At 49.8% G+C, this 25,200-nt stretch overlaps 6 protein-coding genes across 6 annotated transcripts; 3 read left to right on the forward strand and 3 right to left on the reverse strand.

Moving 5' to 3' along the window:
* Positions 1-3,014: 3,014 nt before the first annotated feature.
* Positions 3,015-5,570, forward strand: VC83_07087 (uncharacterized protein; the record flags this gene model as incomplete). The annotated part of the gene is made up of 5 exons (XM_024470666.1): positions 3,015-3,251; positions 3,414-4,028; positions 4,083-4,822; positions 4,870-5,061; positions 5,141-5,570. The coding sequence occupies 5 exons, from the start codon at positions 3,015-3,017 to the stop codon at positions 5,568-5,570; spliced, it is 2,214 nt and encodes a 737-aa protein (XP_024322073.1).
* VC83_07088 (uncharacterized protein) lies at positions 5,475-7,000 on the reverse strand. The gene is made up of 2 exons (XM_024470667.1): positions 5,960-7,000; positions 5,475-5,911 (listed from the first exon to the last, which is right to left on the reverse strand). The coding sequence occupies exons 1-2, from the start codon at positions 6,653-6,655 to the stop codon at positions 5,684-5,686; spliced, it is 924 nt and encodes a 307-aa protein (XP_024322074.1). The 5' UTR covers positions 6,656-7,000; the 3' UTR covers positions 5,475-5,683.
* Positions 7,001-15,451, reverse strand: VC83_07089 (uncharacterized protein). The gene is made up of 5 exons (XM_024470668.1): positions 12,546-15,451; positions 12,087-12,490; positions 11,563-12,040; positions 7,231-11,507; positions 7,001-7,174 (listed from the first exon to the last, which is right to left on the reverse strand). The coding sequence occupies exons 1-5, from the start codon at positions 15,208-15,210 to the stop codon at positions 7,127-7,129; spliced, it is 7,872 nt and encodes a 2,623-aa protein (XP_024322075.1). The 5' UTR covers positions 15,211-15,451; the 3' UTR covers positions 7,001-7,126.
* A 1,106-nt stretch (positions 15,452-16,557) lies between these two features.
* On the forward strand, positions 16,558-18,974 carry SUB8 (serine protease). The gene is made up of 2 exons (XM_024470669.1): positions 16,558-17,143; positions 17,407-18,974. Exons 1-2 carry the CDS (start codon positions 16,769-16,771, stop codon positions 18,619-18,621), a joined length of 1,590 nt encoding a protein of 529 aa, XP_024322188.1. The 5' UTR covers positions 16,558-16,768; the 3' UTR covers positions 18,622-18,974.
* Positions 18,975-19,021: 47 nt separating this feature from the next.
* On the forward strand, positions 19,022-22,862 carry VC83_07091 (uncharacterized protein). The gene has a single exon (XM_024470670.1). It carries the CDS (start codon positions 19,251-19,253, stop codon positions 22,476-22,478), a length of 3,228 nt encoding a protein of 1,075 aa, XP_024322187.1. The 5' UTR covers positions 19,022-19,250; the 3' UTR covers positions 22,479-22,862.
* A 607-nt stretch (positions 22,863-23,469) lies between these two features.
* On the reverse strand, positions 23,470-25,046 carry PKA2 (serine/threonine protein kinase, AGC). Its single transcript, XM_024470671.1, has 4 exons — positions 24,472-25,046; positions 24,280-24,404; positions 23,647-24,218; positions 23,470-23,594 (listed from the first exon to the last, which is right to left on the reverse strand). The coding sequence occupies exons 1-3, from the start codon at positions 24,824-24,826 to the stop codon at positions 23,829-23,831; spliced, it is 870 nt and encodes a 289-aa protein (XP_024322186.1). The 5' UTR covers positions 24,827-25,046; the 3' UTR covers positions 23,470-23,594; positions 23,647-23,828.
* Positions 25,047-25,200: the final 154 nt, after the last annotated feature.

A 25,200-nucleotide genomic window follows, 5' to 3' on the forward strand; every position in this document is an offset into this window, starting at 1 on the left:
AGGAGGAGAGGTCTGTCATGGTCTAAAGACCCTTAATGAGCTAGATGAGGCAGAGGAGAGGGAGCGTAGGGAGGTAGAGACCAAAGGGCCTTCCTCGCACAGTCCTCCTACTACCATCTCTAAGGGCGTTGCCCCTAACTAGGATCTCTTTACAGTCCTGTTGTAACGCTGACTTCTAAACGATAGAAGACACAGAGGTTTCTTGCGTAAGGTTGACTTGACAGAGGAGGCAGGGGATTAGACACAAAGGCTTTCCAAGTAACACATTACAGTATTGTAAAGAATACTATATTGAGTTGAGCACGAAGCTCCTATCTAAGGAAATACTATCTACTTATATAGTGGCGTCGTGCCTCATGGGTAATCTGGATAGTTGGTGGATAGCTAGATATTCAGGATAGTTCGTGGATAGCTCAACTATCCAATATCCACTAGTTTCTGCAACTATCCATTAGCCCCGTCACATGGCAGCCTACCCCGCTTCCCACTGTGACTCACACGTCACGTTACTAGGCCCTGGCCCTGTAACCATGATATCATGTTACTATAGCCGTAACACCTGTCTCCTAGCTTCTTTAAATATTAGGGTGTCGACGGTGAAATGCCTCTAGCAACTCTAGACAGCTAAGGTTTTCTACCATTTCCTATAAATTGTCTGTAGGTTCATAACCTTTCCATTTTATCAAAAACTCTTCCTTGCGTCCTACTAACCTTCTGTCTAGGATTGCTTCAACTTCATATTCAGTGATCTCATTTTCTAGTTAGAGTTCTATATCGGTCACAATCAGGGTGTTTACTCTTGCTGGTTCTAATAGTGAGACATGAAATACCAGGTGTAGTCTAGACTTCTTAGGTAGCTGTAGTCTGTAATTAACTAAGCTGACTTTGATTAATATTTTGAATGGTCCTAATTTTTTGAAGTCCAACTTTGTACTTGGTTGTTTCGTTTTGATGTGTTTCTGGAGTAGATATACTTTATCCCCCTCCTTAAAGGCAGGTTCCATTAGTCAGTCCTTCTGCTAAGAGTGTCTGCTCTTGCATTCTTAGAGCCCTTGTGATATGTAATCGTGAAGTTGTAGGCTATGGGTGTTTCTGCCTATCAGACTTGTCTGCAGTTTAAAACCTTAGTTGTGGTTTGGAATTTGTGTCTAGAGCCTTTTTAGACAGTGTATATACCTTCATTTTTTTCAAGGCTTCTTTAGGGTTTATTAGCTACATTACAGCCTCACGAAATGCTCCTATAATTGTGCCTTTCTTACATGTTTCCTAGCAGATTTTGCCTAAGTCTCGAAAAAAATGAAGCAATACTGTAATCAATATCAAGATTTCGCATTGCATATTGAATTGCCTTCTTATGCCAGTGTTTGTAAGGCTGAAAAATACCAACATCAAGCGGCTGCATAATATGTGTAAGATGTGACAGGAGCGGATATGGATGAATATTCATCGCTGTTGCTCATATGACAAACTCGGGTATTGTATGACTGATATGGCTATCTATAAGAAGGACTTTTAATGGTTTATTATGCCTAGCATTAGAATGTTTAATGAAATGCTCTAAATAAAGCATTGCCAGTTTGCCATTTGTATATCCAGAATCAGAGAGCAATATAAGTCGTCGTCGCTTAGCTTTTCATGATACCAGGACTCTATATGTTGTTATCCTTGTATACTAACACTAGTGGAATCATCCAATTGCACAGATTGACTCGATTATAGTAAATAGACCTGCGATTTTCGGCCATTGGAACATACATCTTAGTAGTGTCAGTTCAATTATATTTCAATGACGATAACTAATTGTACACACCTCTGTAATATATATAGGAAGTATTACCTCCTCCCCTAGCACTACTCTAACACGAAAGCCAGTTTCATCAAAGTTATAGACGTTTTGTAGCTGGATATCATGTTGGATACACCATGACAAATATACTAAAAACCAGTCCTCTACCGCCAAAATATCATGTTTTGTAACTCAAACTCAAGCAATCGCTTTCGTTTTAACGACTCGAAAAAGGTTAGAATGGCTTTTTATAAAGCCCTGAAACCAGCGCCACGAAAGCGCTGGTTTTGGTGGTATTTCTGCCACCTGCAAGTGGCCAATTGCTGCAAAAACCATTGCTCTTGATGCCCCGTAACCCGCATGATACGAATCTTCGACATATTTGTATATCGCCTTAATTTGTACCTCCGAGAGTATCTTATTTTGTCCTCTGCGTTTAGAAATAGCAGGCGATATTGGGGCTTCGGCGGCTTTCAACTTCGCTCTCGAGTATAGGAATTAAGCGTCTTCGTATTAACATTATAAATTCGAGCGGCGGTGATTGGCTTTTTGGAAGGGTTCTCGCAGAGGAATTCGAGGGCTTGGTCCATTGTACAGAGCAAAATTATCGCAGGTGCATAGTTGAGAGTGGGAAACGTATATATTTTGGGTGTAAATCTCTTAACTCGTGATTTTGGCTGGTAATCGGGTAATATCCCACAGCCGAGCGGAGTTCTCACTTTGGGTGCGTACGGCAACGCTTCATCGGAATAGGAGTAATTATAGTATAATATATAGGCAGTATTGGACAGTAGGAAATTGACTGAATTGAAGAGCTATCTACTGGGCCTACGTACTAGCTCAGGCCTGACGCTCAGTTGGGCCGAGCGATCTGCTTAGCTCAACGCCCGGCTTTGGCGAAGCTACGCCCAACTCAACGCCCGGCTTTGGCCAAGCTACGCCCGGCTACGCCCTGCTTCTGAACTGGTGCCAATCTTGGCGCCCGGCTTTGCCTGGCGCAGCCCGCCAGGTACGTGGTGGTGGCTTACGTCACGTGCCTGCGGCGACACGATTTGGGGCCGGGATTGCAACAATGATTGTAGCACTGACAACCACGCGTTACAAGAGGACAGGTAGTATATTTCCTATTTGTCCCTGGATCTTAAAATGTCCTGGTCGCCCTTTTCCAACAAAGTGCGGCGAACCAGGCTCCCAGCTAAGTTACTCTCGATATACGAACTATCCCATCATGGCGCCTGCTCGATCCTCAACTGAGGGAAAGAAGGACCGTCTGCGCGTCATTATTGCGGGAGGATCGATTTCGGGATTGGTGCTGGCTCACTCTCTTTATTGCAGCGACATTGATTACGTGGTTCTAGAGTCTCGCGACGAGATTGCGCCGCAAGTTGGCGCTTCAATTGCCGTCCTTCCCAACGGTTCGAGGATCCTCGACCAGCTAGGCATCTTTGACGATATGTTTGGCTTGGTAGAGCCGCTGGAAAACAGCTTGACATGGACGGGATGTGACGGGAAGCTGATTGTGGACAGCAATTCGCCTCGTCTACTTAGAAACATGGTGCTGTTATCTCCACTTGGAATAATATGCTGATAGTAACTGAGAACGGGATACCCGGTCTCGTTTCTCCAGCGACGCGATTTATTGAAGGTTCTCTACACCCACACCCCGGACAAGTCAAAGATTCACACATCCAAACGAGTATGCAAGGTGGACCACCAAGATTCCGGGGTTATCGTGCACTGTCAAGACGGATCGAAATACTCTGGGGACATTGTTGTTGGTGCAGATGGAATACACAGCACCGTGAGAACGCTGATGATGCAGCACATCGAGCTGTCGAGTCCCGGCGCCACAAAGAAAGACAGCAATAGTATCTCTGCGGAGTATAGTTGCATTTTCGGGCTTGGAAGTTCTGTTAAAGGAGTACTCCACCCGGGAGACTCACACAGGACATACACCAAGGGTTATTCAACCCTGTCCTTTGTAGGACGAGGTGGATCTATGTACTTCTTCTTCTTTTCAAAGCTGGACAAAAGATACCACGGCAAGGATATACCTAAATACTCGAAGGCCGATATGGACGAAGCCGTAAAGCCCTTCCTTGACATCTGCATGACCGACTCCGTCAAATTCAGACAAGTGTGGGAGAAGCGTACATTCGCAAACATGAGCCCCCTTGAAGAATCTGAGAATCAACATTGGATTTCGGACAGATTTGTGTGCTTGGGAGATTCAATACACAAGGTATACTGACTAGATTCTGAAATGATGTTAGCACATAAAATTGACATATAACAGATGACCCCCAACTTGGGAGCTGGCGGCAATGCAGCTATCGAGAGTGCCGCAGCACTGGCCAACAGCATCTCAAAGCTCAAGAGCACAAGCCCATCGATGGATGAGGTTCGAACGGTACTGAAAGAATTTTACGTGAAGCGCCACGAACGCGCCAACGCCACCATTAAATCGGCCAATTATTTAACCCGAATCGAAGCATTGGCAACACTGGCTGATAAAATAATGGCGATTCATAATATACCTGCTTTGGGCGACTTCTTGGCCAACGTGGCCTGCGATTCGATGGTTGGAGCAGAAATTCTGGATAGCCTACCTCCGCCAGCTAGGTCCCTGGAAGCGACAATGCCCTGGGATCCCGAGTCTGGCATTGGAAAGCACGAAAGCAAATTGCTCCGAGCACTATATGCTCTTCCCCTTCTCGCCATCTTATATGGTTGTGCGAATACCATGGGCCCGGCATTAGGCCCCGCCCTTCCTTTGCTCAAGAACGCGGCCAGAGCTGGCGAGGTGGCTCTGGGCGACGGGCAAGTGGTGCCTTTGGTCACCCGATATTTCGGTCTCAAGGGCTTTGATGACTTCATTGCCATCTCTGTCGCGGCCTTTACTCCATCAATCGGCGGACAGGACCCTGCCAGCCGTATGCAAATGATATCACTACTGGGAGACCTCATTCCCATCCAAGCCATATGGATGATAGAGGGTGTTAGACGCGGTAACTTACTCACTGCATCTCACCTATTGTAAGTACAAATATGTCTCATAATGACCAATAACTCACCCTCAATAGGCCGACAATTTTTGGCATCTTTTTCCAACTCCATGGTATTGGCCACATAGCGCCAGTTTACTTCTTCCTACACTACGTCCAGTCCCCATTGGAGAACTACCATGCATCGGACAACCGACTCACCCAAATCGGCGCCGTCAAGACCATCATCCCCACTATCCTCCTGTCTTACGTCGCCCCCACCGTCGCCATGTTCGCGGCAGCCATTCCCCGTTTACGCTGCCATTCTCCAGCGCGTCCTCGGAATGTTCGCCAAGGACACTACCTACAGAGATCGCATCGACAGCCCCGAGGCAGATATGCCATACCTCCGCCAAGTTTACGGCTTTGCTGGAGTGGCCGCAGCCTGTGCGTTCTTATACGTCCGCTTTAAGTCCCCCGTGTCGGCGACGGAAGTGTTCCTCGAGGGCATCAGGAACCCCGGGGCTGCCGTGCCGCTGTTCCAGAGACTTTCCAAGACTTTCAGGTACGATCAGATCCATGCATTTAGTGCCGGGGCTGTCTGGACGCTGCTGAGCTTCCGTGACCTGAAGAAGTCGAAGAAGGTCGAGGCGGGCTGGGCGAAGATTATTGGGACAATGGCCGGTTTATCACTTCTAGTTGGTCCAGGAGCTGCGATGACAGCTATGTGGGCTTGGAGAGAGGAAGCACTGGCCAAGAAGAAGGTTCCCGTGGTCAAAGGGACAGCGTGTGTATTTTAACTAGCTGACACAGGTTTAAACCGTGTGACTGAGAAATATTATTAAAACAAGAGGTTACTGTGAACCTGTAAACAACGCTGATACGCATAGTCCCCCGTGGCCTCCAACAGCAACTAATTTCTGTTGGGGCGTTGATTGGCATTGCCGCGGTCCATCATTTGGTGCTGCTGCATAAGGAGCTGGTCCGGATGGTATATCTGTTGGCCATGATGTTTCCTCCCAAGGAGAAGATTCTCAAACGTACTGATACGATCAAGGAGAGACGCCTTCTCACTCTGGAGAGATTTGTTGCGGCGCTCGAGATGGCCAATATATTCCGTGGCTTTGGAAAGGATCGTAGCCTATTCTTGTGTTAGGTCAAAACAGTTATGAAACGAAGTGAAGCGCACCTTGTTCAGCTTGTTCGGTGGGATCAATCCATCCAAGTCCTCCATGACATTGACCAAATTTCTGGCCCCTTTCCCACCCGCACCCAGGTTCTTTTCCGTGGCTCGGAGACTCGGGACGCTCTGTCTCAACGCTGCAATTTTATCGTTCAGGTTTGTTCGATACCGCTTCTCAATCATGTTGTGGGCGGTTTTCTTCATGGGTGGCTTCTGTGGTGGCGATTCAGGGGTCCCGTCTTCCTCTTCGTCGTCATCAGTGAGAGGCGATGTTTTGCGCTTTCTTGTCCGCATACCCGAAGTAGATGTGCTGGCGAGCAAGCTTGCTGGAGACGGCGACGCTGAGGTCTTCAGTGGCAATTCGACGGAACGAAGAGCTGTCGTTTGCACCTCTTCAGCTGTCGCGGGAAAATTGAACGACTGATTCGACTGATGGCTTTGAGACGTGGCCGAAGAGTCGTTGCGGGTCATGTCCGCCGAGACTGGCCATGATTGTGCTGAAGTGCTGTTGCCGGTCATTATGTCTGGGTTTTGCCATGGTTGCTCATTGAACTGGAGCATATTATCCCCATTGAGCGGGGTAAGAAAGAGTTCTTCTTCGTCCATCCCGTCATGAAAGAAAATGGATGCCTCCCCCAGCATTCCTGGAGACTCAGACAAGGGGTCTTCAATCATGTAATTATGCTGTGGCATGGAAGACATGATGTGTGGTGCAGGAGGTTCGTTCGACGATGTGTGTTCGGGGTGGTGATATAAATCATATTCAAATCATCCCACGTTTGCACTTGCCTATTTAACTACTGTTAACTACTATGGCTTGTGGCTATTGGAGAGCTATTGCCTCTATGACCGAATTGAGCCATTGTGATAACTTTGACTGCTGTGGGTCTCCCGGGGGAGAACTATTGTGAGCTACCCGTGAGCTACTTTGAGCTAACTGCAGGCTACCGTGACAGTAGCTGTCAGAAACTGAGAAAAATGACATCTACCGACATGTAGCGTGATGTCACGCCACTGCTTTAAAGTCTAATTGATTTAGTTTTATATTTTTACAGACGCTAGAGAGATATATGCCCCACATTCTCTACGTACAGCTAGCTCCAACGGTCCCTCCCATGGATTCGCGCCGATTCCATACAGTACTGGACCCCTTAACGTACGTGATCAATGACTTCATGAACGTACGGTCCCAACTGCCCTTTGCACACAGGTCCATTCGTACTGGCTGAAATTAGTATTTGTCCTGAAACTATTTGAGTCGTGACGTCAAAACCTACAGCCTTGCCATCTTCGTCTCCAGTATATAATCCAGTAGGCATTGGCGTCAGAGCAGTGATCGTGCCTGGGGTCCTCTCTCCTCCCTTTCTCTGGTCGACATGATCGAGCCGCTTCACTAGCTCTAGATTCCACTTCCCATTCGCTCCCACACACTTGCGCCAGCAATTTACCACACCACGCCGATGTCCGGTAAAGACCAACGTGTTCACAAGCCATTCGTTGCCTGCACCCTCGTAGAATGCGCAAGAATGTACGTAGTCATCCGGGTCGGTGCAGATATTCTGGTCGACCATTAAGTCACCATTAAGCGTGTATAGCGCGGCTCGCTGCCCACGGCAGAGGAGGATATCACCGGTGACGGAGTTGATCTGCGCACACTGCACAGCGCGGCCCGAGGCGAGCTTAAGCACGAATTCGAGGCAGTTAAGATCCCATAATAGGACGACGCCATCAATCGATGCCGATAGGATCGTGCTGAAGCTCTTGCTCACTGCTATAGTAGAAACGGGCTGCGTATGCCCAAAGAGGCTAGTCATAGGAGCGAGGTCCACAGACTTGGCATTTGGCGAGACGGTCGTCCTCCATACGGAGAGCACACAGTCAACTCCTGCTGTGACCAGAGTTTTAGAGTCTACAAACATCGCTGATGAGAGCTGGCCCTGGTGCAAGTTCTCAAACAAGCCGAGTAGCTTTTTTGACTCTGCCGCGTAGAATCGCACGCTGTTGTCTGCGAAGCCCCATTCCATGTATTTATCAAATAGTGACGGCATATTCAAGCGGAAGGCCGAGCCACAGAGTAATCGATCGAGCTTAGGTGCGTAGGTCAAAGAGGTTATTTTGTCAGGATGCTCAAATAGTGGAAATGGAAGGCGCGTAAGAGAACTTGCGGTTGTGTCAAGCCGACGTGGATTATTTTTCCAGTCGTCGCGAGATTGATGTGGCTTTGAGAAGACTTGGTGAGGAGTTTGGCCAAAGTTGTGAATTATGCTGATGGTCTGTAACTTCTCGTGGCGGTCTTGTATTGCGTCTAGATCCGTTGCACCACGGTATGATAAGTGGTGGAATACATTTACGTTCTCGATTGCAGCCTCGCCATTTTGCTTGCAGCCAAAGACGAGATCGATCCACTCATGAAGGTGGGCGCTGGCGTACGGGCTCTCGAGTGCTTCTCTATTCTTTGCAATGAATATTTTGGGGTCGCCTTTAGCCCAAGGCGGTAATTCGACGTTGTCGATAGAACCGCCAGTACCCTGCCGTAATCCGAAATTGAAGCCGTTACTATTGGTAAGGAATTCAGGCAGACAGAAAAACTCCGGTGTCAGCTCCCTCACATCAGTCATATTGTCCCGCGATGCTGATTTCCATGCCTTTTCTATCGAATAAAACATGCGATCAGGGTGGTCGAAGTTACCCCCTTGGATCAAGAGATACGATTGGACAAACGGCTGTAATCTGATTAAATACGAAGCCACAATCATAGCAGAAGTATAATGCGTGCCATAGTGGAACGGATTCTGTTCGCCCATTTCCGCAAAGGTTTTATACCTTTCCACGAAATCAGCTGCCCTGCTGAGATGCTGGCATCCCATGGGTTTCGAAAGGTCACGGAATGTTGCTGGATTATCCCAGTCAAGCTCTTCGCTGGTATAATCTGCAATAACCCACGGGAACACCGGGTACTGAGTCAAATCGTTGAATGTGCGTCCGGCCATGGTGTTCACTAGCATCAGGTAGTGAAAGTTGGATATCTCACCTTTGGCCCACCTACGCATCGTAGGGTTCCAGGGAGATGAGTTCATTAGGCCAGCGAGTCGGGAACTGAGCGTTGTGGGTGTCTCGTCGGGGGCCTTCAGCGCCTCCATTCGCCACGCATCTTCTCCATCGGCAGGCGACGATTTATCGCTGGGGTGCGGTGCCTTGCTTGTCATCGTAGAGTAAAGATCATTTCGAAGCACCGGATTCAAGGCAGTTACAAGATAACTTCTCCCATCAGTGAAAAAAACCTCCACGGCGACATCGCGGAACAGAAACCTGCGCTTGGAAACGCTCAGTACCTCGCTCCATTTCCAGCTGCGACTTTCTTGCTCGCCTGTGCTTTTCGATGGCTTTTCTTTGATTTCCTTCCCCGAAATCATCTGAACGTATGGGTCTCTTTCGTCAGCGGGCGCATTCCATACATCGACAATCTCCAAATCAGATCGCTGGAAGAAGTCGTCAATGAGATAGAGCGAGTCCTTTCCAAGTATTAGAAGCCCTTCACAAGCCTCAAGACCAATAATCCGAGATATGTTGAAAACGTGCTGGACCTGATCCCCACGTTCTAGACTTCTCATAACCTTCCTCTGCTTATCTTCAAAGTTGTCGTCATTATCATTTGGATCATCAATAAGTTCAAAGTCTTCCTCTCCAACGACGCTCGCTGCGTCTTCTGGTTCTTGCTTGCCAGAACCGATGGCTGAAACACCGCTTGACGAATCCTGGGACCCATCTGGTGCAGGGGTGGCGGTAGATATTGGTGTCGCGGCGACGTCTGCAGTAGCTGATGCTGGCCCAAGTTGAGTATTGGGTTTGATGGCTGGTTCTGGCCCATTGTTTCTCCTCTTAGGTTGATACTCTTCGGAGCTGGGTCGATCAGGAATTAAACGAAGCCTCATCCTGTTACGACCTTCAGTTTGATCCAACCTCCACTTACACGGCACACCGTTGTCGAAAACGCCACACGTCCTATGCAAGTCTCGGCCCATCTTTATAAATGAATTAATCAGGAACGTAAGGTTTTCTTGCTGATCCTGCATTGTCCTCTGGTGTTTCAGGTGCTCAGCGGCGTAGATGTTCTTCCCCCAAAGATTGGATGTAAGGTCATGGCGTAGCATAACATCCGCATCATTCCTGTCCTCTGCCTGCCATTGCCTCAACCTATCCTTGCGCTTGGTCAGGCGTGTCTTTAATGCCTCTTCCGTTTTCCCGTTTTCGGCATTAACAAAATCTTCCCATGTTTTGGACAGTGCGCCAAAAAACGGTTTGTCGAGTTCATCTCGATGGTCACTGACCCACTCGACAAACGATTCGTTGTCGAGTTCCATTAACCTCTTGAACCCTAAAATCAGCCTTTGTTTGTCCATAGACATCACCAAGATCGCAGATGTTTCATCCGGTTTTTGAACAAGTAAAATACGCCATAGGTCTGCCGCAGCTGAGCATATTTTCTGGCGCGGGTCAACCAACTTCATGTACAGTTGGTAACACATGAGCTTCAAGAACTCGCCTTCACTAGCCTCAGCTGAGAGGAAAATTGTCTGCCAGTAAAGCAACTTGTTCATAAACGGGGCGGCTTCCTCTTCGGTAACGCCCGCAGCATCGATTTCGGACAAGCGTAAAAGCACAACCCGCAGGAACGTGCTGCGAATAGTTTGGATCGCTTGGTTGCAAAGCCGAACACTTTTAATCTTTGACGTTTCTCGTTGTTGGAAATAGTCCAGCAGGTGTCCAGCAAAATCCAAAAATGGCTCCGCGCCGCCAATGAACCATCCTTCAAAAATTGCCTCCGTGATATGAGTTGTGAAACGGGCCATGTTTGTTATGATTTTTGGTTGTATTAATAACTTGGTTTGTAACTGTATCGTATTGGAGACGTGTGATATTGTATTCCGCAATATGTATGATTCGAAATATGCTTGGTGTTCCTGGAACCCTGGTGGCACTTTGAGAAACAAGCCAAAGCCTGGGAATTCTTTACGCTCAAGAATCTGATCAAGAAACACATTTATAGTGAGTTCCAGTAGCTCCTCAACAACAGCATTGCCGACTTTTTGAGGTAGAACTGCATTCTGTGGATTACCTATTCCCGTTAACTTTGCCGGGGATGGTGACAAGGCAGGGCGGTTTGCTGTTAGCAGTATAAAGGATGAGCCACGTCGAAGCGGTTTTGCTTTAGAGCTGGTCCCGTGTACATCTTGACCGAGATGTGTTTCGACGGTAGTGGTACGGACAACCGGAGATGGCGCCGATAACCCTTGTTGCGCCGGGCGGATGATAACATCTTCCCCATCGAATGTAAGAGCGGAATCACGTGGATTTAGTTCGGTTTCAGGGCTGACAGCGTCTGCATTGACTACCGCCGGGAAGAGAACAGCAAAAAGGAGCCGCACGTACTCAGAGGCGATAGCAAAATCACGGAAATTCTGAGACTGTTCGTGGAGATACGATAAGAACCGGATAACTGCATGGAGCACAGTTGCCTGGCCACCAAGCTTGTCTGTGGAAGATGTTGCTAGTTCTGAAAATAACAATTAGGAGGCTGTCAGGGAGAAAGGGTGTGAATATGAACTTACGTCGCGCCTCCAATTCTTTTGTCAGGGACATTGATCTCCGTCGCGATCCTAGGGTTGGCACTTTTAACTGACCTGCAGCAGGGCCGTTGTTCTTATCAGGATGGGGCGAACCGGGATTATCTTGGTTATGAACCAAAGTATTAAGCCCTTGCTGTAGCATGGACACAATAATTGGAAGCACGTCAGGATATACCAAGGGCTTACGCCCAAACAGTTCAGAAAGGCTGAATAGATCAAATGACCTTTCAAAATCAATCTCAGCTACGTCGTAGTTGAAGAGAATGCTGAAGATGATGGAATAAAGCGTAGGTATATCCCACCACCGCTTTAATCGATAGCGCATGACAACAAAGCCACCACTTGACTCTGTGAACTTCTTCACATATGCAGAACCATGGACGACAAGAAGACGAGCCAGGATTTTAGTTCCGAGAACCACAACTTCAGCATCATCCTCAGCCAAAAGATGCAACAACCACTATTCATGTTAGGGAGAGTACGTTAAAGTCATCGAGACAACTTACCTTATTCGTGACAGTTTTGGCAAACCTTTTCAGGTTTATAGTGCTTCCTTTCTCACACAGCAAGTTTGTATACATTTGCAGAACACCCCTCCCCAGTTCCCGTTTGGACAAGACGGGGGATGGTGCATCGACGCTGTCATCAAACGATGTGCTTATTGGTAAGCGTTTTGGTGCTGAGGGGCCCCATCTTGGGTTATTGACGGTTCCAAATTTAACCTTGGGTGTCCGCGATGCCGAAGTACTTGGCTTATGGAAGGAATAAGTCACAAACAAGGCGAGTGAACGATGAACTTCGGGGTTCAGGCTGCCCAATACTAGGACCGTAAATGCCTCTAAAAACCCAGGGAAGATGTCTGAAGAGAAGGTTTCGGCTTTCAAGGCATCAAGAAAGCGTTTCACAATTCCTATCGTGCTGGTTAGTTTGGGGACTTTAATTCGGCTGTGTAGAGCGCCACTTACTCATGCGTGCTAATCTCTTAGAATTATAATGGTGATGCTTGCTCATTACTGCAAAGGTGGTGAATTGTTTATAATAGAGCTTCTGGGTAATAGGGGCGCTTTTCCGCCACACGTCAAAGTCGGCCACCAAGGTTCGATATGCCATTGGGTTGTTTATCATGGATTCCTCTGGGGCTCTATGGTTGTAGCCAACAAACCCCAAGACGACACTAAGTAACTCAAAGCTCACCTTGTCCCGCTCTTCAGGACATGTCGGGAGAGCTTCGCCAATCTGGCTATTCCCAGATGTCGTGGAAGGTGTGGAGCTTAGTTTGCCTCTCAATAAAGCAGCAAGAACGGCATAGCCGTTTTCACGCTCCATGGCCTCGCTGTTCCGCCAGCTCCCCTTGATACTCTCAAGAAATATTTCAACAGCCCGTACTAATTCTTCTCTGGAGGTAGCATCTTCCACAAGCTTCATTCCAATCGCGATGCATCCTCCAAGACGCCACATGGCATCGTCAAGTGCCTGAGGTACAATGACAACAGGGCCACCCTTTAACAAAGCCACACCGTTTGGCGAAACTAACGCGTCGTTGTAGAAAGGGATCGCAGCATTGATGGCAACAGGCGCGCCGGTATTGTGTGCAAGGCGATATAGGTTTGTCGATGCACTTGCGCTTAGACCGCCCACTAGCTGTGGCATATCAAGTTCACCTTGGATGTCATCTCCCAATATAGCGATCGGTAGAATGCTAAGCACTATCCGTGCTTCAGGGATCAGATTGCTCGCTTTATCCCTGATTGCAGTCACAATCTCAGACTTCTCATCCTTTCCTGGATGCATGATGTCATTTCTCATGCTCAGAGCAGCGGATGCTTCATATGTCTGAAAGGACCCAAGACAGTCTTGGAAGTTTCCATTATATCGGGGTCCAAGCCTGTGGTGGACAGCAATGATTTCGTCGCTGAGGGCTTCTTCAAAAAGATGCGCCGACGCCAATGACCATTTCGAAAACACCATACCATATCCTAGCTTGCTTGAAAGGTCTTGAGGAGTACCAACAAAAGCATGCACCGGATTTAGCTTGGAGCTGGCAGAAGAAAATGATGCAAAGCTCTCCGTGCTGGGGTTTGGTTGAGGCGGAAGACATGGATATTGACACTTCACTTGCTCCACAAATTCGCCGTCAACATATAATGCTGCCTTGCTTGAGGTTATTGCTCGCGGACGCCGGTGGACGACCACGATATAGTACCATTTGTTTTCCTTGAAGACTGTGCTCTTGAACCGCACACTTGGTCTGGACGAAGTGACTGAAGTTTGAAGAATGAAGTTATGGGTATCCTTTTCGAGGTATGCAAGAACAAAGCATGTTTGGCTCATATCAAACGCTCCAAATATGGTAGTGTGCGCGTCCGGATCAAATCGATCTATATGTACCCAGGCTGCGAAGGTGTAGCCTGCAGTGGAAGAAGGGGGAGGAAATGGACGTCCGAGAGTGGGGAGCTCTATCGAAGAGTACCCATTGAGGGACAGGTCAAATTGGATATGCGGCGGGTTTTGCGTCACCTTTGTCATCCTGAGCAGAAACTCTGCGGCTCTAGGAGATCGATTACGAAGTAAGTAGCGAGCATCTTCAAGTGAAGTCAAGCCAAGGGACATCAATGATCCACAAAGGTTTTCCACGGCTTTTTGTTCGGGCGAGGAAAGGCCGGTACCATCATCAAATGCCAAAGGAAGGATAGACGAGAGAATTCCTGTTGAATGTAGCCCTAACAGGCTGGCCTGTGAGGCGGCGGAAATCTTTGACAGAGCCAATATAATGGATGTTGGAGCCAGTGACAATGGGCGGTTTCTAGGCAGCGCTTTCCAAAATCCGATTATGGTTGGAGCGATCTCTGGATTCCGGAGGCCATCAATATCTTTGAGTTTGTCACCTATGTCCTTCTCTATCGTCTGTGCAATTTCGTATGCACCGTCATCGCTACCCGAGGCCGCCGGTCGACTAACTAGTTCCTGGGCTACAGAGCTCTCCTTCTGCAGTGCGTTCGTTGGCTCCTCTGATTCTTTCTTGGGTGGTGAACTGTCTTTTTCAAAAGAGCTGCCTTGAATGTCTTGGCATAGAGAATACAGCTTCTCATTGTCAACTGCAAAGGCCAGTAATATGCCGAATAACTTGTTTTCGCTCCATGTGTCAAAGTCACTTCCCCCAAAGCCGATGCTCGCAATTGCTTGCTCAAGGGCGGCCCAGCCGCCCCCTTCGACTCGTTTCTTGAAGTATCTTCGATTTCCATGGTGGCCTCGGAATGCGTCCGATAGCAAGGCGAGAGTAGTTGCGAGGAGGTGAAATAGCTTCTCCTTTTCCTCGTGGGTTCTTGCTGTAGGATGATAGTAGCCCGAGACGGAGCGGATAGTGTCTAGGATTGTCTGGAAGCCGTCGAGGTGTCTAAAGGCATCTCTGGGGCGATCAGGCTTTGGGGACTTGTCGAGACATTGCCGTATAGACTGTAAAGTTGTAGATACAGCTGTGATGTCATCTGCCCGGGACTTTGTCGGGTTCTGAAGACTCTCTCTGAGTACGAGAAGGAGTTCTTCGAGTGTCGCGGTGAACTCGGTCCGTGGAGGGGGCGCTGAAGTGGAACTGGCGATCAAAGAGCGGTAGCGGCCGGTCCGAGACGACATCCTGACACCTCTGCTCAAATAGGTGTCGTTTTCCTTGGGGGCATTGTCTGCTGCTGTCGCAAACCATGCAGATCAGCCTGTTCGGTTCACGGCTCGTGTTACCTAATTCCATATATATTACAGGAGATGATACAGGATTGTGGTCTGTTCAGGGACCGCACCGCAGCTGCCTTTCGTCATGCTGTTATCTTGTGTGGAAGGTGGTGGCGGCGAGGCTGAGCATCGTGAGTGAGTAATAGACGCGCGGCACAGGGCCAATGGTTGTTACAGCCTCGTCTCTTCCGTCTCCGCAACTTGATCGCGGGAGGGCAGAGATGGGAAGGGGGGGTGGGGGGGGTGAGTAATAGACGCGCGGCACAGGGCAGGTGCATAGATACAGGCCTTCCGGCTTCATATCTGTATTGTGGCAGTGGGTATTTTAGATGGGTGGGTTACCATGGTATGTACTGGTGTCGACTGGTATGTACTGGTGTCTACTGGTATGTACTGGTGTCGACTGGGATGTACTGGTGTCGACTGGGATGTAGTGAATGTAGTGGTATGTACGGAGTACTGGTATGTAAAGAGTCGTAAGGAGATGCAACAGTGGGCTAGGTGATGACATCATTGCTAGGCTGTATTGTGTGGCATAGAGGGTACCTTGCAGTCTGCCGTACTGCCAGCCAACCCTCGATAACAGTAATGTCACACAGGAGATACCATGCCATCCTCCGTTCTCAGGTACGGAGGATGGCATGGTATCTCCAGTGTCTGAGTACGATGGTCACGGGGAGGCGACTAGGAAAACAGACAGAGACAGACAGAAATACAGAGACAGAGACAGAGATACAGAGACAGAGGCAGAGATACAGAGACAGAGATACCAAGATACAGAGATACAAGATACAGAGCTTTGTAGCCATTGGTTGATGTGCCCATGAGTCGACGAGGCACCAGTACTAAACGAGTCACCAGTACTAAACGAGGCACCAGTACCAAACGAGGCAGTACTAAAACGTATCACGTCTGTATCACGAGACGCTCACCACCACTCATCACCACAAACACGATAAGAGTCTACGCTAAACCACCTTTCGCTTAGCCTGTCCTCGCTATCCACCACTATCCACCACTATCCACCACTATCCACTATCCTCGCTTCATAACAAATCAGGTTTAAACACCCTGTCCCCCATCCCCGACCACTCGCTATAATAGGTTTAGTCCCTTCGTACCCACCCGCCCAGCTTCGCCTTCCCCAACCTTTCCTTGTCATGAGTACTGTACGTAGTCAGAATGAGTTACCTGGCTCCCATCCTACACCCACCCCCCCCCCCCCCCATCTTCACCCATCTTCACCCATCTTCACCCATCTTCACCCATCGTCACCCATCATCAACTCACCTTCTCCCCTTCTCCATCCCTCATAAACAAACTCACTCGCCTCTTCAAAAGGGAGCATCCAACTCTCAATCTCATCATCATCCATTCCGCCTTCTTGTCTCGCTGATATATCCTATCCTGTCTCTGGTAGACACACGACACCTCACACAGACGACACAAGGCACCACTCGTCATCATGCGTTCCGCCGTTATCGCCGTCTCCCTCGCTGCTCTGGTATCATCAGCCCCAACCATCAGCACAGAGACCATCCACAGCGATGCTGCTCCTATCCTCTCATCAGTAAACGCCGAGGCTGTGCCCGACAGCTATATCGTGGTCTTCAAGGACCATGTTGATGCAGACGCTGCTGTCGACCACCAGCTTTGGATCAAGGATGCACACGTTGCCGCCGAGGTTGACCGTGCTGAGCTGCGAAAGCGCTCGCAGCTCCCCATCACCACCGATATCTTCGAGGGTATCAAGCACACATACAATATTGCCGGTGGATTCTTGGGATATTCCGGCCACTTCGATGAGTCGATCATCGAGAAGGTCCGAAGGCATCCAGATGTAAGTAACAGTCAGAGCTCTCACGTCATTCCCTCCCCATCCATCATTGCCGTCCCTTATCATACTTCCATCAGTCGGAATGGACAGGAACGATGTCCGTTCCCTGGGAAGTGATGGTGCAAACCCCGCTTCCCTCCAGTTCAAGTTCGAAGGCACCCGGGTTACGTGCCAACGTGACCCGCTCCCTTGTGCGGGGTACATCGGCATGGATTCGGCACCTCGCATCAGATCACTTTGGAGCTTTCACTAACAACTATTGATAGGTTGAGTACGTTGAGAAAGATGCTATTGTTCACGCATTGGGCGGAGCCAGCCACGAGACGGAGAGCAACGCCCCATGGGGTCTTGCCCGTATCTCCCACAGAGACAGCCTAAGCTTCTCCAACTTCAACAAGTACTTCTATTCCGCTGAGGGTGGCGAAGGTGTGGATGTTTATGTTATTGATACCGGAACTTTCATCGACCACGTCGACTTTGAGGGCCGTGCTTTCTGGGGGAAGACCATTCCTCTAAACGACGAGGACGTTGATGGCAATGGACACGGCACTCACTGTTCGGGTACTATTGCTGGTAAGAAGTACGGTGTCGCCAAAAAGGCCCACGTCTACGGTGTTAAGGTTCTCGGCTCTAACGGATCGGGCTCGATGTCTGATGTCATCAAGGGCGTCGAGTTCGCCGCTGAGAGCCACATTAGGAACGTCAAGGAGGCCAAGGCTGGCAAGAGGAAGGGCTTCAAGGGTTCTACTGCCAACATGTCTCTTGGTGGTGGCAAGCATGCGGCTCTCGATGCTGCTGTGAACGGTGCCGTCAAGGCAGGTATCCACTTTGCTGTCGCGGCTGGCAACGATAACGCCGACTCCTGCAACTACTCTCCCGCCGCTGCCAATCTTGCCGTCACTGTTGGTGCCTCCACGCTCACCGACACCCGCGCGTACTTCTCCAACTACGGCAAGTGCAATGACATCTTTGCTCCTGGCCTCAACATTCTGTCCACCTGGATTGGCAGCAAGTATGCCGTCAACACCATCTCCGGTACCTCCATGGCTTCCCCACATATTGCCGGCCTCTTGGCATACTACCTTTCTCTTCAGCCGGCAGCCGACTCTGCCTACGCCGTTGCAGAGATCACACCAAAGCAGTTGAAGGATAACCTCCTCAGCATTGCGACCGTTGGAGCTCTCGGTGAGGTTCCATCTTCCACCCAGAACCTTCTTGCCTGGAACGGTGGTGGCTCATCCAACTACACTGAGATCGTTGCGGGTGGCGGCTACAAGGCTAAGCCTCACTCGTCTGGCAACTCCAAGATGCCATCGACGATCTCCGATATGGAGGCTGCCATCCAGGCAGAATTCAACGTTGCCTCTGGCAGGATCGTCAAGGGATCAAAGCACCTTGCCTCTAAGATCGAGAAGTTCTCGAGCAAGATCCACGACTTGGTCGAGGGGGAGCTCAAGGAGTTCTTTGAGGAGTCGTCGTAGATTAGTAATCTCGAAGGAGATTATGAATCCGAGTACATAAATGTGATATGTCTAGGATAGGCTTGTTTTATCTCTCGCGTTTTAAGGTTTTTTAGGTTGGACGGGAGCTGGATCGGTGGTATTTGAGGTTATGCATGGTGCTTTTATTTCCTTTGTGGCTCTCCAGATTGTTGCATCGTCATTGGTTGCCAAGGGGGGCTTGTTTTACATGGTCCACACGATAGACAATATATCATTGTGTGACATTCTGTTAACTACTTCCCAAGACCTGAAAACGTGTTATGCAATGCCGCCAACTTTCGAAAGAATATAGCCCTGTGGCTCACATGAATATTGGGTGGTGTTTCCTGAAGTAGAAGAGTAGTAGGTAACCTTCCGTTGGTTCCTTCCCTTAGAATATTTTCGGTTTCAGGAAGTTGCGACCATGGCTCGTGGTCCGACTTCCTTCGTCCTTTTTCTATCTCTCTTCTCTTCTCGCAGCTCTTACGCATTTGCGTCTTGCATTTTGGTTAATTGTTCTTCTTACTTCTCACATGCCTTTGCTTTTGCTGCTCTCTGGGTGCGGGTTTCATTTCTAGTCTGATTCATTTGGCTGTTAGTTGGCGCGCCATTTCCACTGGAAGGTCGTCATGCCCCGGGGTGGCCAGTCGAATAGGATCACAAGACGGAAATCAGCAGCATCCATCCATAGCCAGCGGCACATCGATCCTGAGACATCACGACAGCAAGCTTACGCCGCTGCAACATACGCATTTGCGCGAGCTCAGGAGAGGAGTGGCGACATGGGGCCAGGCAGCGCAGTAGCTGCGGCCAACACCGCAAATCCACGGGAAGAGAATATACGTCCACGCACAGATAACGGCACGAGAGGCGGGGTATTGAAACATAAGCAGAGTGTGCGGTTTGCGGGACCATTGGCTGCTCCGAGACCTGCATTGGGCACTAGAACAATCCAACAGAACTCCGTGCAGAAAAAATTAAGCACAGGATCACCTCGACCTCAAGAATCCACAGGTGATGCGCCGGTGCATTCAGCATATCGGCCTCAGAGCAGATCCTCGTCGTTGAAGGCGTCGTTCAGGCAGGTTGGGCCTGAGAGTTATGCCACGGCACTGGCGGCATACGATGAGTATTACACGCGCGAAGACGATGTGGTGACGACTCCATCTTCATACAGGAAGATACGAAGATCAAAATCGATGTTGCATCCTGCCACAGCGCAGGGGCCTTTATTCAGCAATGGTACTCCAGAGAGCTCGATTGTGGGCCAGAGAAATTATGGTCTGTTTAGATCAAAGAGCAACATAGCATTGAGGGCACCCAAGTCTATGGGCTTTCTGCAAGGGGGCAGATCAAGGTCAGCCCGAAATCCCGAATACGATGTAGCAGTGCAGGTTGCAAGAGACAAGTTCCTCCACCAGGTTGAACAACAGCGCCTTCGAGAACAACCCTCGTTCCTCTTCCGTTCGAGCAAAGCTAGGAGAAGAGAGGAAAAGTCACTCCGGAGATCCTTTCGCGCCAATAGCAGTACCAACAGTTATGGGATGCCCATCGCTTCCGAAAATCAAAACTATCATCGGAGCTGGGATGACACCCTGAAAAACAGAGCACGACAGGCTTCAAAGAGTTTCAAAAACAAATTGAAAGGCCTTTTTCGACGGAGTAATGGCGATGGGAGTGGGGCCATACCCGATAAAGAAGTTCAAGCTCAAAAGTCACATATCACAGATTATGAGATACAGATAGGGCCGCCAATGGCATTGAGCAGCGCTTACGAGGAGTCACCTCCTGGTCGTGCTACACTTTCAAGCGTATCTACTCAGCAGCCATCTCTTCGTATGGTCCCATCTTCCCATCGACTACGATCTATCGCTGGCAGCATGCAGAGCCTAACCAGTGAAGCAAGTAGTAAGTCGAGAGTGATGAGCTGGACAAACACCGACACGACGGCCAATAGCCGTTATGCAGCTGCGGAAAGAGAACGGGAGAGGTTGTCTGTAATCAACGAAAATGGCACCCACAAGGCGTCATCCTCGTTTAACCGTCCGCCCCTCAAAAATCAATATTCGGCATACCCTGATTTCAATCCCCCTGGAAGCACACGTGGACATCCTCCGCCTTTTGTTGGGCAGGTTGATAGCGCACGTGTATACTCAGCTTTAATGAGGCGGCTTGATGAAAATAGCCCAGAAGCTAAATTGACGAAGCAAAAGGAGAACTCGAGGACGTGTCGATCACCCAAGCGCGATGTTCCAGGGAGTGGTTCCGTGGACAGTCGACAGAGCAGCCAGGGGTATAAGTCTACCATTATTAGGGTTAACAATTCCTCCGAAAATCTCTCTACGTCGACAGATAGGTTTCAAAACATGAACCAAAGCAATGATGTTTTTTACACTGCAAGAAGCTATAACGATAGTGGTTCCGTTGGGCACAAACGTGGACACAGCAACTCTTCTGCCTCTACAGTTATCACCAGAAAATCAAATTACAGAGCGTATCCACCACCCATAATGGGAGGTTTGCCGACCAAAATAAGTCCACAAGAGGCTATGGCAACTGTCGAACTCCAAGGCACTGTCAGCAGAGGCCCGAGGGAGACCAGGTCTACATTTTTCGGCCGCACTGAACTGACCAATATCGGAGGCACGCCTAGCCCCTATAGGCGAGCAATGGCCGAGGCAGATCTAAATTCTACAATGACCAAGATGGGAATGTCCTCCGCTAACTCAAGTCCGCTCTTGCCTGACAGTCTACGGCGAGCGAAGTCCGCTCTTAGCCTAGCTGATAGTGAAACCGACAAACGGGAGGCTGGCGGAATTGATTCTGCCTATACGGAGAGCATTTATTCCAGAACTACAAGTGGGCGAACTCCACCCGATATGACAGAGTCGCCTCGAGCCAACGAAGACTCAACGCCGCGGAAACTTGGATCTGCGGTATTGGTGGAGCGTACTACTTACTGCCCTTCGGCACCACTACATCGTGTTAATGCAAGCACTGGGAGTACGGATTGGAAAGCTTGGATGAGCGCACAAGTCTCCAAGCTCGAGAGAGCGAAGGAAAACGTGGATGCTGCCACGTCTGCTGTCCACCTCGTTCCGCATGTCGTGCCTACGATGCCCAAAATATTCGGGGCGCATATTCGAGAGACGGCGCAGATCTCGGGGGATGACACGGCATTTTCGGTGCCGAAAGCTACTACAATTACAAACCAGCCACTAGAAGTATTGCAGGAGGATGCCAACGTCTCGCCAAAACCAATCCTGAAGAGTAAGCTATCATCAAGCTCGCAGCTGGCGCCGAATGTCACGCCTACACCGAGCCAAAGGGTGATGCATAGCTCGTTGAGGCAGGTGCCGTCGAGATGTAGCATGAAGGGCGTAAGTACTGTCCTAAAAGAGCGTGTGGTAAGTAATTCAGCTGCGAATGTGATGGGAACCTCGACAGGGAACTCCCCATATTCCCAGCGCGAAAGTGCCAATACACGACAAAAAATGCAGCGAAAACAGTCCAGCGCGACGCTCCGGTGTGTGCAGACACAAACACCTATCAAGCTTGTCAAGAAGATTGGGAGGCGCGCGTCGAACGATAATGCGCAGTTGCGGAGCCCGGAGGCCGAATTTGTGCAGGTGGTTGCGGAGAAGAAGTTCGCATCTGTTGGCGGAAGGGTGGCGGAGATGGAGAACTGGACACCGGCAAAGGCTGATGGGCTCGGAGGGGCCGAAGGTGTAATGGTAGGAGGCAGGAGTTTGGGGTTGAATGGGCAGGTTATGGGGAGTAGACGCATGGTGGATCTTTTTCTGAGCAGTCGCCGGAAGAGGGTCGCGGGGAGTGAGGATAGTAATGTGTTTTTGTAGAAAACGGATGGCGGGTTTTAGAGACGGGAGACAACGGTAGCTGGTATATGAGGTGGTTGGGGTTGGGTATTTGTTTGGATTGTGGATGGGGAGATAATTATTGTTCGAAGGATGGGTTGAGGGGTATCTTTTCAACTGGCAGGCCATACGGTGGGGGAACACCGATATGGGGATTAAAAGTGGGATACAGTATTATTCTGTACAAGAGAATAGAAAGCTGCATTAATATGGACAGGTGAAGTTATTGGCAGTTCCATTATCAGATGTTGACGTGGTTTATAAGGAATATTACTGTGGAATTTTGCCTTGTGATTTGTTATAATAAAGTAAGACTTCTTGTCTTGAACGATGGCTTGGGAATATCAGGAATGAAGGTTGGTGGCACATATACCGTATAGCAATAAAATATCTTAAGAGCATTATATTGTTATGGACCATAAATTAATAAAATAATCGGAAACACCAATAAATCTAGGGCGGTCACATCTCCGAAGCAAGACTGGAATTCATAATCATGATAAGAGTCGTCGACTCAGATTCTATTAATCAAGGAAAGCAATGCTCCCGTCTTTGCTGTTCATATCTTGCATGCCTGTTATACAAACCCATCCCCGCCATGCAGCATTCTCCGTCCCACCAAACCACCCATGCCCACCCACCCATCCATAATATTTATACAAATCCCACCAAGCACCCCCCCACCTTCCCCGCCCAAAAACGCCTTCCAGCCCACCACCTCCCATTTATACACCTTTCGCCCACCCATCGCCACCACGTGCCCTCAATTAGAACCCCTCAAACGCACTATCCCACTTCTCCCGCGCCTCCTGCGTGTAAATGTCCACCTGCCCCTCATCCTCGCTGTACCGCTCGAAGCAGCTATCGTCGCTCGCGCCGCTCAGCTTGGGGATGACGGGCCCGTCGTGGCGGCGCGCGTACACGTCGTCCCAGTTCACGGAGGCGAAGAAGGGGTGCGACTTCACGTCCGCGGCGCCGCCGGAGAGGTTGCCTAGGCGGTGCGAGCGGTCGACTGTGCAGAGCGCTAGGATGAGATCCTGTGCGTCGCTCGAGATGGGGGGGTCGTGGGAGGGGAAGTTGATGGATTTGTGGATTATCCTGGTGTGGGTTAGCATCGTGATCGGGGGAGGGGGACGGGACGGATGCGCACTGCTTGTATATCTCCATCGGGTTCTGGTGCCAGAATGGTGGATACCCAGTGATGAACTCGTACATCAGGATGCCTAGGGCCCACCAGTCAACGGCGGTCGAATGGCCCTGGGAGTGGATGACTTCGGGAGCGAGGTACTCGGGAGTTCCGCAGAGTGTGTATGTTTCCCCTATTTCCACAAGTTAGCAGCTGTCAACAACAACACTACGACTATATAGCCATCCGAGCGCCGACTGCGCCAACCCACCACCATAATAAGTATCCGCGTCCACCGTGCTTCGGGTCAACCGCCGCATGACCCGTTTTGAGGAAGAGAGAATGGGACGGTAAGGAAAGGAGGGCGTACTATCGCGCACGCGCTTCGCGAAGCCGAAATCAACGAGCTTGACGTGTCCCGCGGCGTCGAGGAGGATGTTCTCGGGCTTGAGGTCGCGGTAGGCGACGCCTTCGCGCTCATGCAGGAACTCGAGGATCAGGACGATCTCAGCGAGGTAGAAGCGTGAGACGTGTTCGGGGAAGCGGCGCTGGCGTCGTAGGTAGCTGAATATTTCGCCGCCAGGGCAGTAATCCAGCTGGGGAGGAAGAGAGTTAGCGACATGTGGGTATTGATGCGACCAGGGAACTGCAGCTTACAAGCATGTACAGACATTCCGAGTCCATAAAAGTGGTAATTAATGTAGTTATAAAGGGATAACCGGCAATATCAGCCAGGATGGCCCGTTCGTGGTTGACGTGATCAACTTGCTTGAGCTTGATTACTGTAGCACAATGTCAGCGTTGTCCGACGTGAGACCCGCAAAGAAAGACGGAAGGGCGGCTGCTCACCCTCAGTTTTCCGTAGGACCTTCAATGCGAACACCCGGTCCTCGGCTCCCTGCATTGGGTGAGCGAGTTTGACCAGCCAAACCCGCGCGAATGTCCCCGTCCCGAGGATCCTCAACAACTTGAAGTCCTGAAGACGCAGCGTCTTGGAACTACCACCGAGATGCTTCTCCACTAAACCGTTGGTCAGATCGCCGGGCGGGTTGCGAGTGGCCGCATTGGACAAGAACATGTTGGCGACGGCGTCCTTTTTGCGGCTTGCATCGACCGAGGTGCTCCAGGAGATGGAAGATTTCTCGAAGAGAGCGGCGATGCCAGGGAAGCGGGCGCCAGCTTGTGTGATCGCGGCCGCAGCCATAATCGTGGCAACAACGTCGAGATTGAGTAGTGAGGGTCGATTAGCAGCGACAAGGAATATGCCCTGTAAAAGACTCGCAGTTTTGGTGGGGTTGGTGGTGTCTGTGGTGTCGGTATCGGTGGGGCAGGGGATTTTTTAGTGGTTCTGGGTTAGGGGTAGGTAGGTAGTAAATAGGTAGGTAGGTAGGTAGTTGGAAAGATGATGTTTGGGGAAATGGGGAAATGGGGAAATGGGGAAATGGGGAAATGGGGAAATGGGGAAATGGGGAAATGGGGAAATGGGGAAATGGGGAAATGGGGAAATGGGGAAATGGGGAAATGGGGAAATGGGGAAATGGGGAAATGGGGAAATGGGGAAATGGGGAAATGGGGAAA

Source organism: Pseudogymnoascus destructans (genome assembly GCF_001641265.1).
Source record: "Pseudogymnoascus destructans isolate 20631-21 unplaced genomic scaffold scaffold_17, whole genome shotgun sequence".
Lineage (NCBI taxonomy): Eukaryota > Fungi > Ascomycota > Leotiomycetes > Thelebolales > Thelebolaceae > Pseudogymnoascus > Pseudogymnoascus destructans.

Excerpts from the sequence above, each read along its gene's own strand:
- VC83_07091 (XM_024470670.1), top strand. The coding sequence starts at position 19,251 with ATGCCCCGGGGTGGCCAGTCGAATAGGATCACAAGACGGAAATCAGCA.
- VC83_07088 (XM_024470667.1), bottom strand. The coding sequence starts at position 6,655 with ATGTCTTCCATGCCACAGCATAATTACATGATTGAAGACCCCTTGTCT. Across the intron at positions 5,912-5,959 it reads CACCGAACAAGCTGAACAAG|GCTACGATCCTTTCCAAAGC; the intron begins GTGCGCTTCACT and ends ACACAAGAATAG.
- PKA2 (XM_024470671.1), bottom strand. The coding sequence starts at position 24,826 with ATGGCTGCGGCCGCGATCACACAAGCTGGCGCCCGCTTCCCTGGCATC. Across the intron at positions 24,405-24,471 it reads GGTCCTACGGAAAACTGAGG|TAATCAAGCTCAAGCAAGTT; the intron begins GTGAGCAGCCGC and ends ATTGTGCTACAG. Across the intron at positions 24,219-24,279 it reads CGGAATGTCTGTACATGCTT|CTGGATTACTGCCCTGGCGG; the intron begins GTAAGCTGCAGT and ends CTTCCTCCCCAG.
- SUB8 (XM_024470669.1), top strand. The coding sequence starts at position 16,769 with ATGCGTTCCGCCGTTATCGCCGTCTCCCTCGCTGCTCTGGTATCATCA. Across the intron at positions 17,144-17,406 it reads AGGTCCGAAGGCATCCAGAT|GTTGAGTACGTTGAGAAAGA; the intron begins GTAAGTAACAGT and ends AACTATTGATAG.
- VC83_07089 (XM_024470668.1), bottom strand. The coding sequence starts at position 15,210 with ATGTCGTCTCGGACCGGCCGCTACCGCTCTTTGATCGCCAGTTCCACT. Across the intron at positions 12,491-12,545 it reads TAAGAGATTAGCACGCATGA|GAATTGTGAAACGCTTTCTT; the intron begins GTAAGTGGCGCT and ends CCAGCACGATAG. Across the intron at positions 7,175-7,230 it reads GAGACGAAGATGGCAAGGCT|TACGAATGGACCTGTGTGCA; the intron begins GTAGGTTTTGAC and ends AATTTCAGCCAG.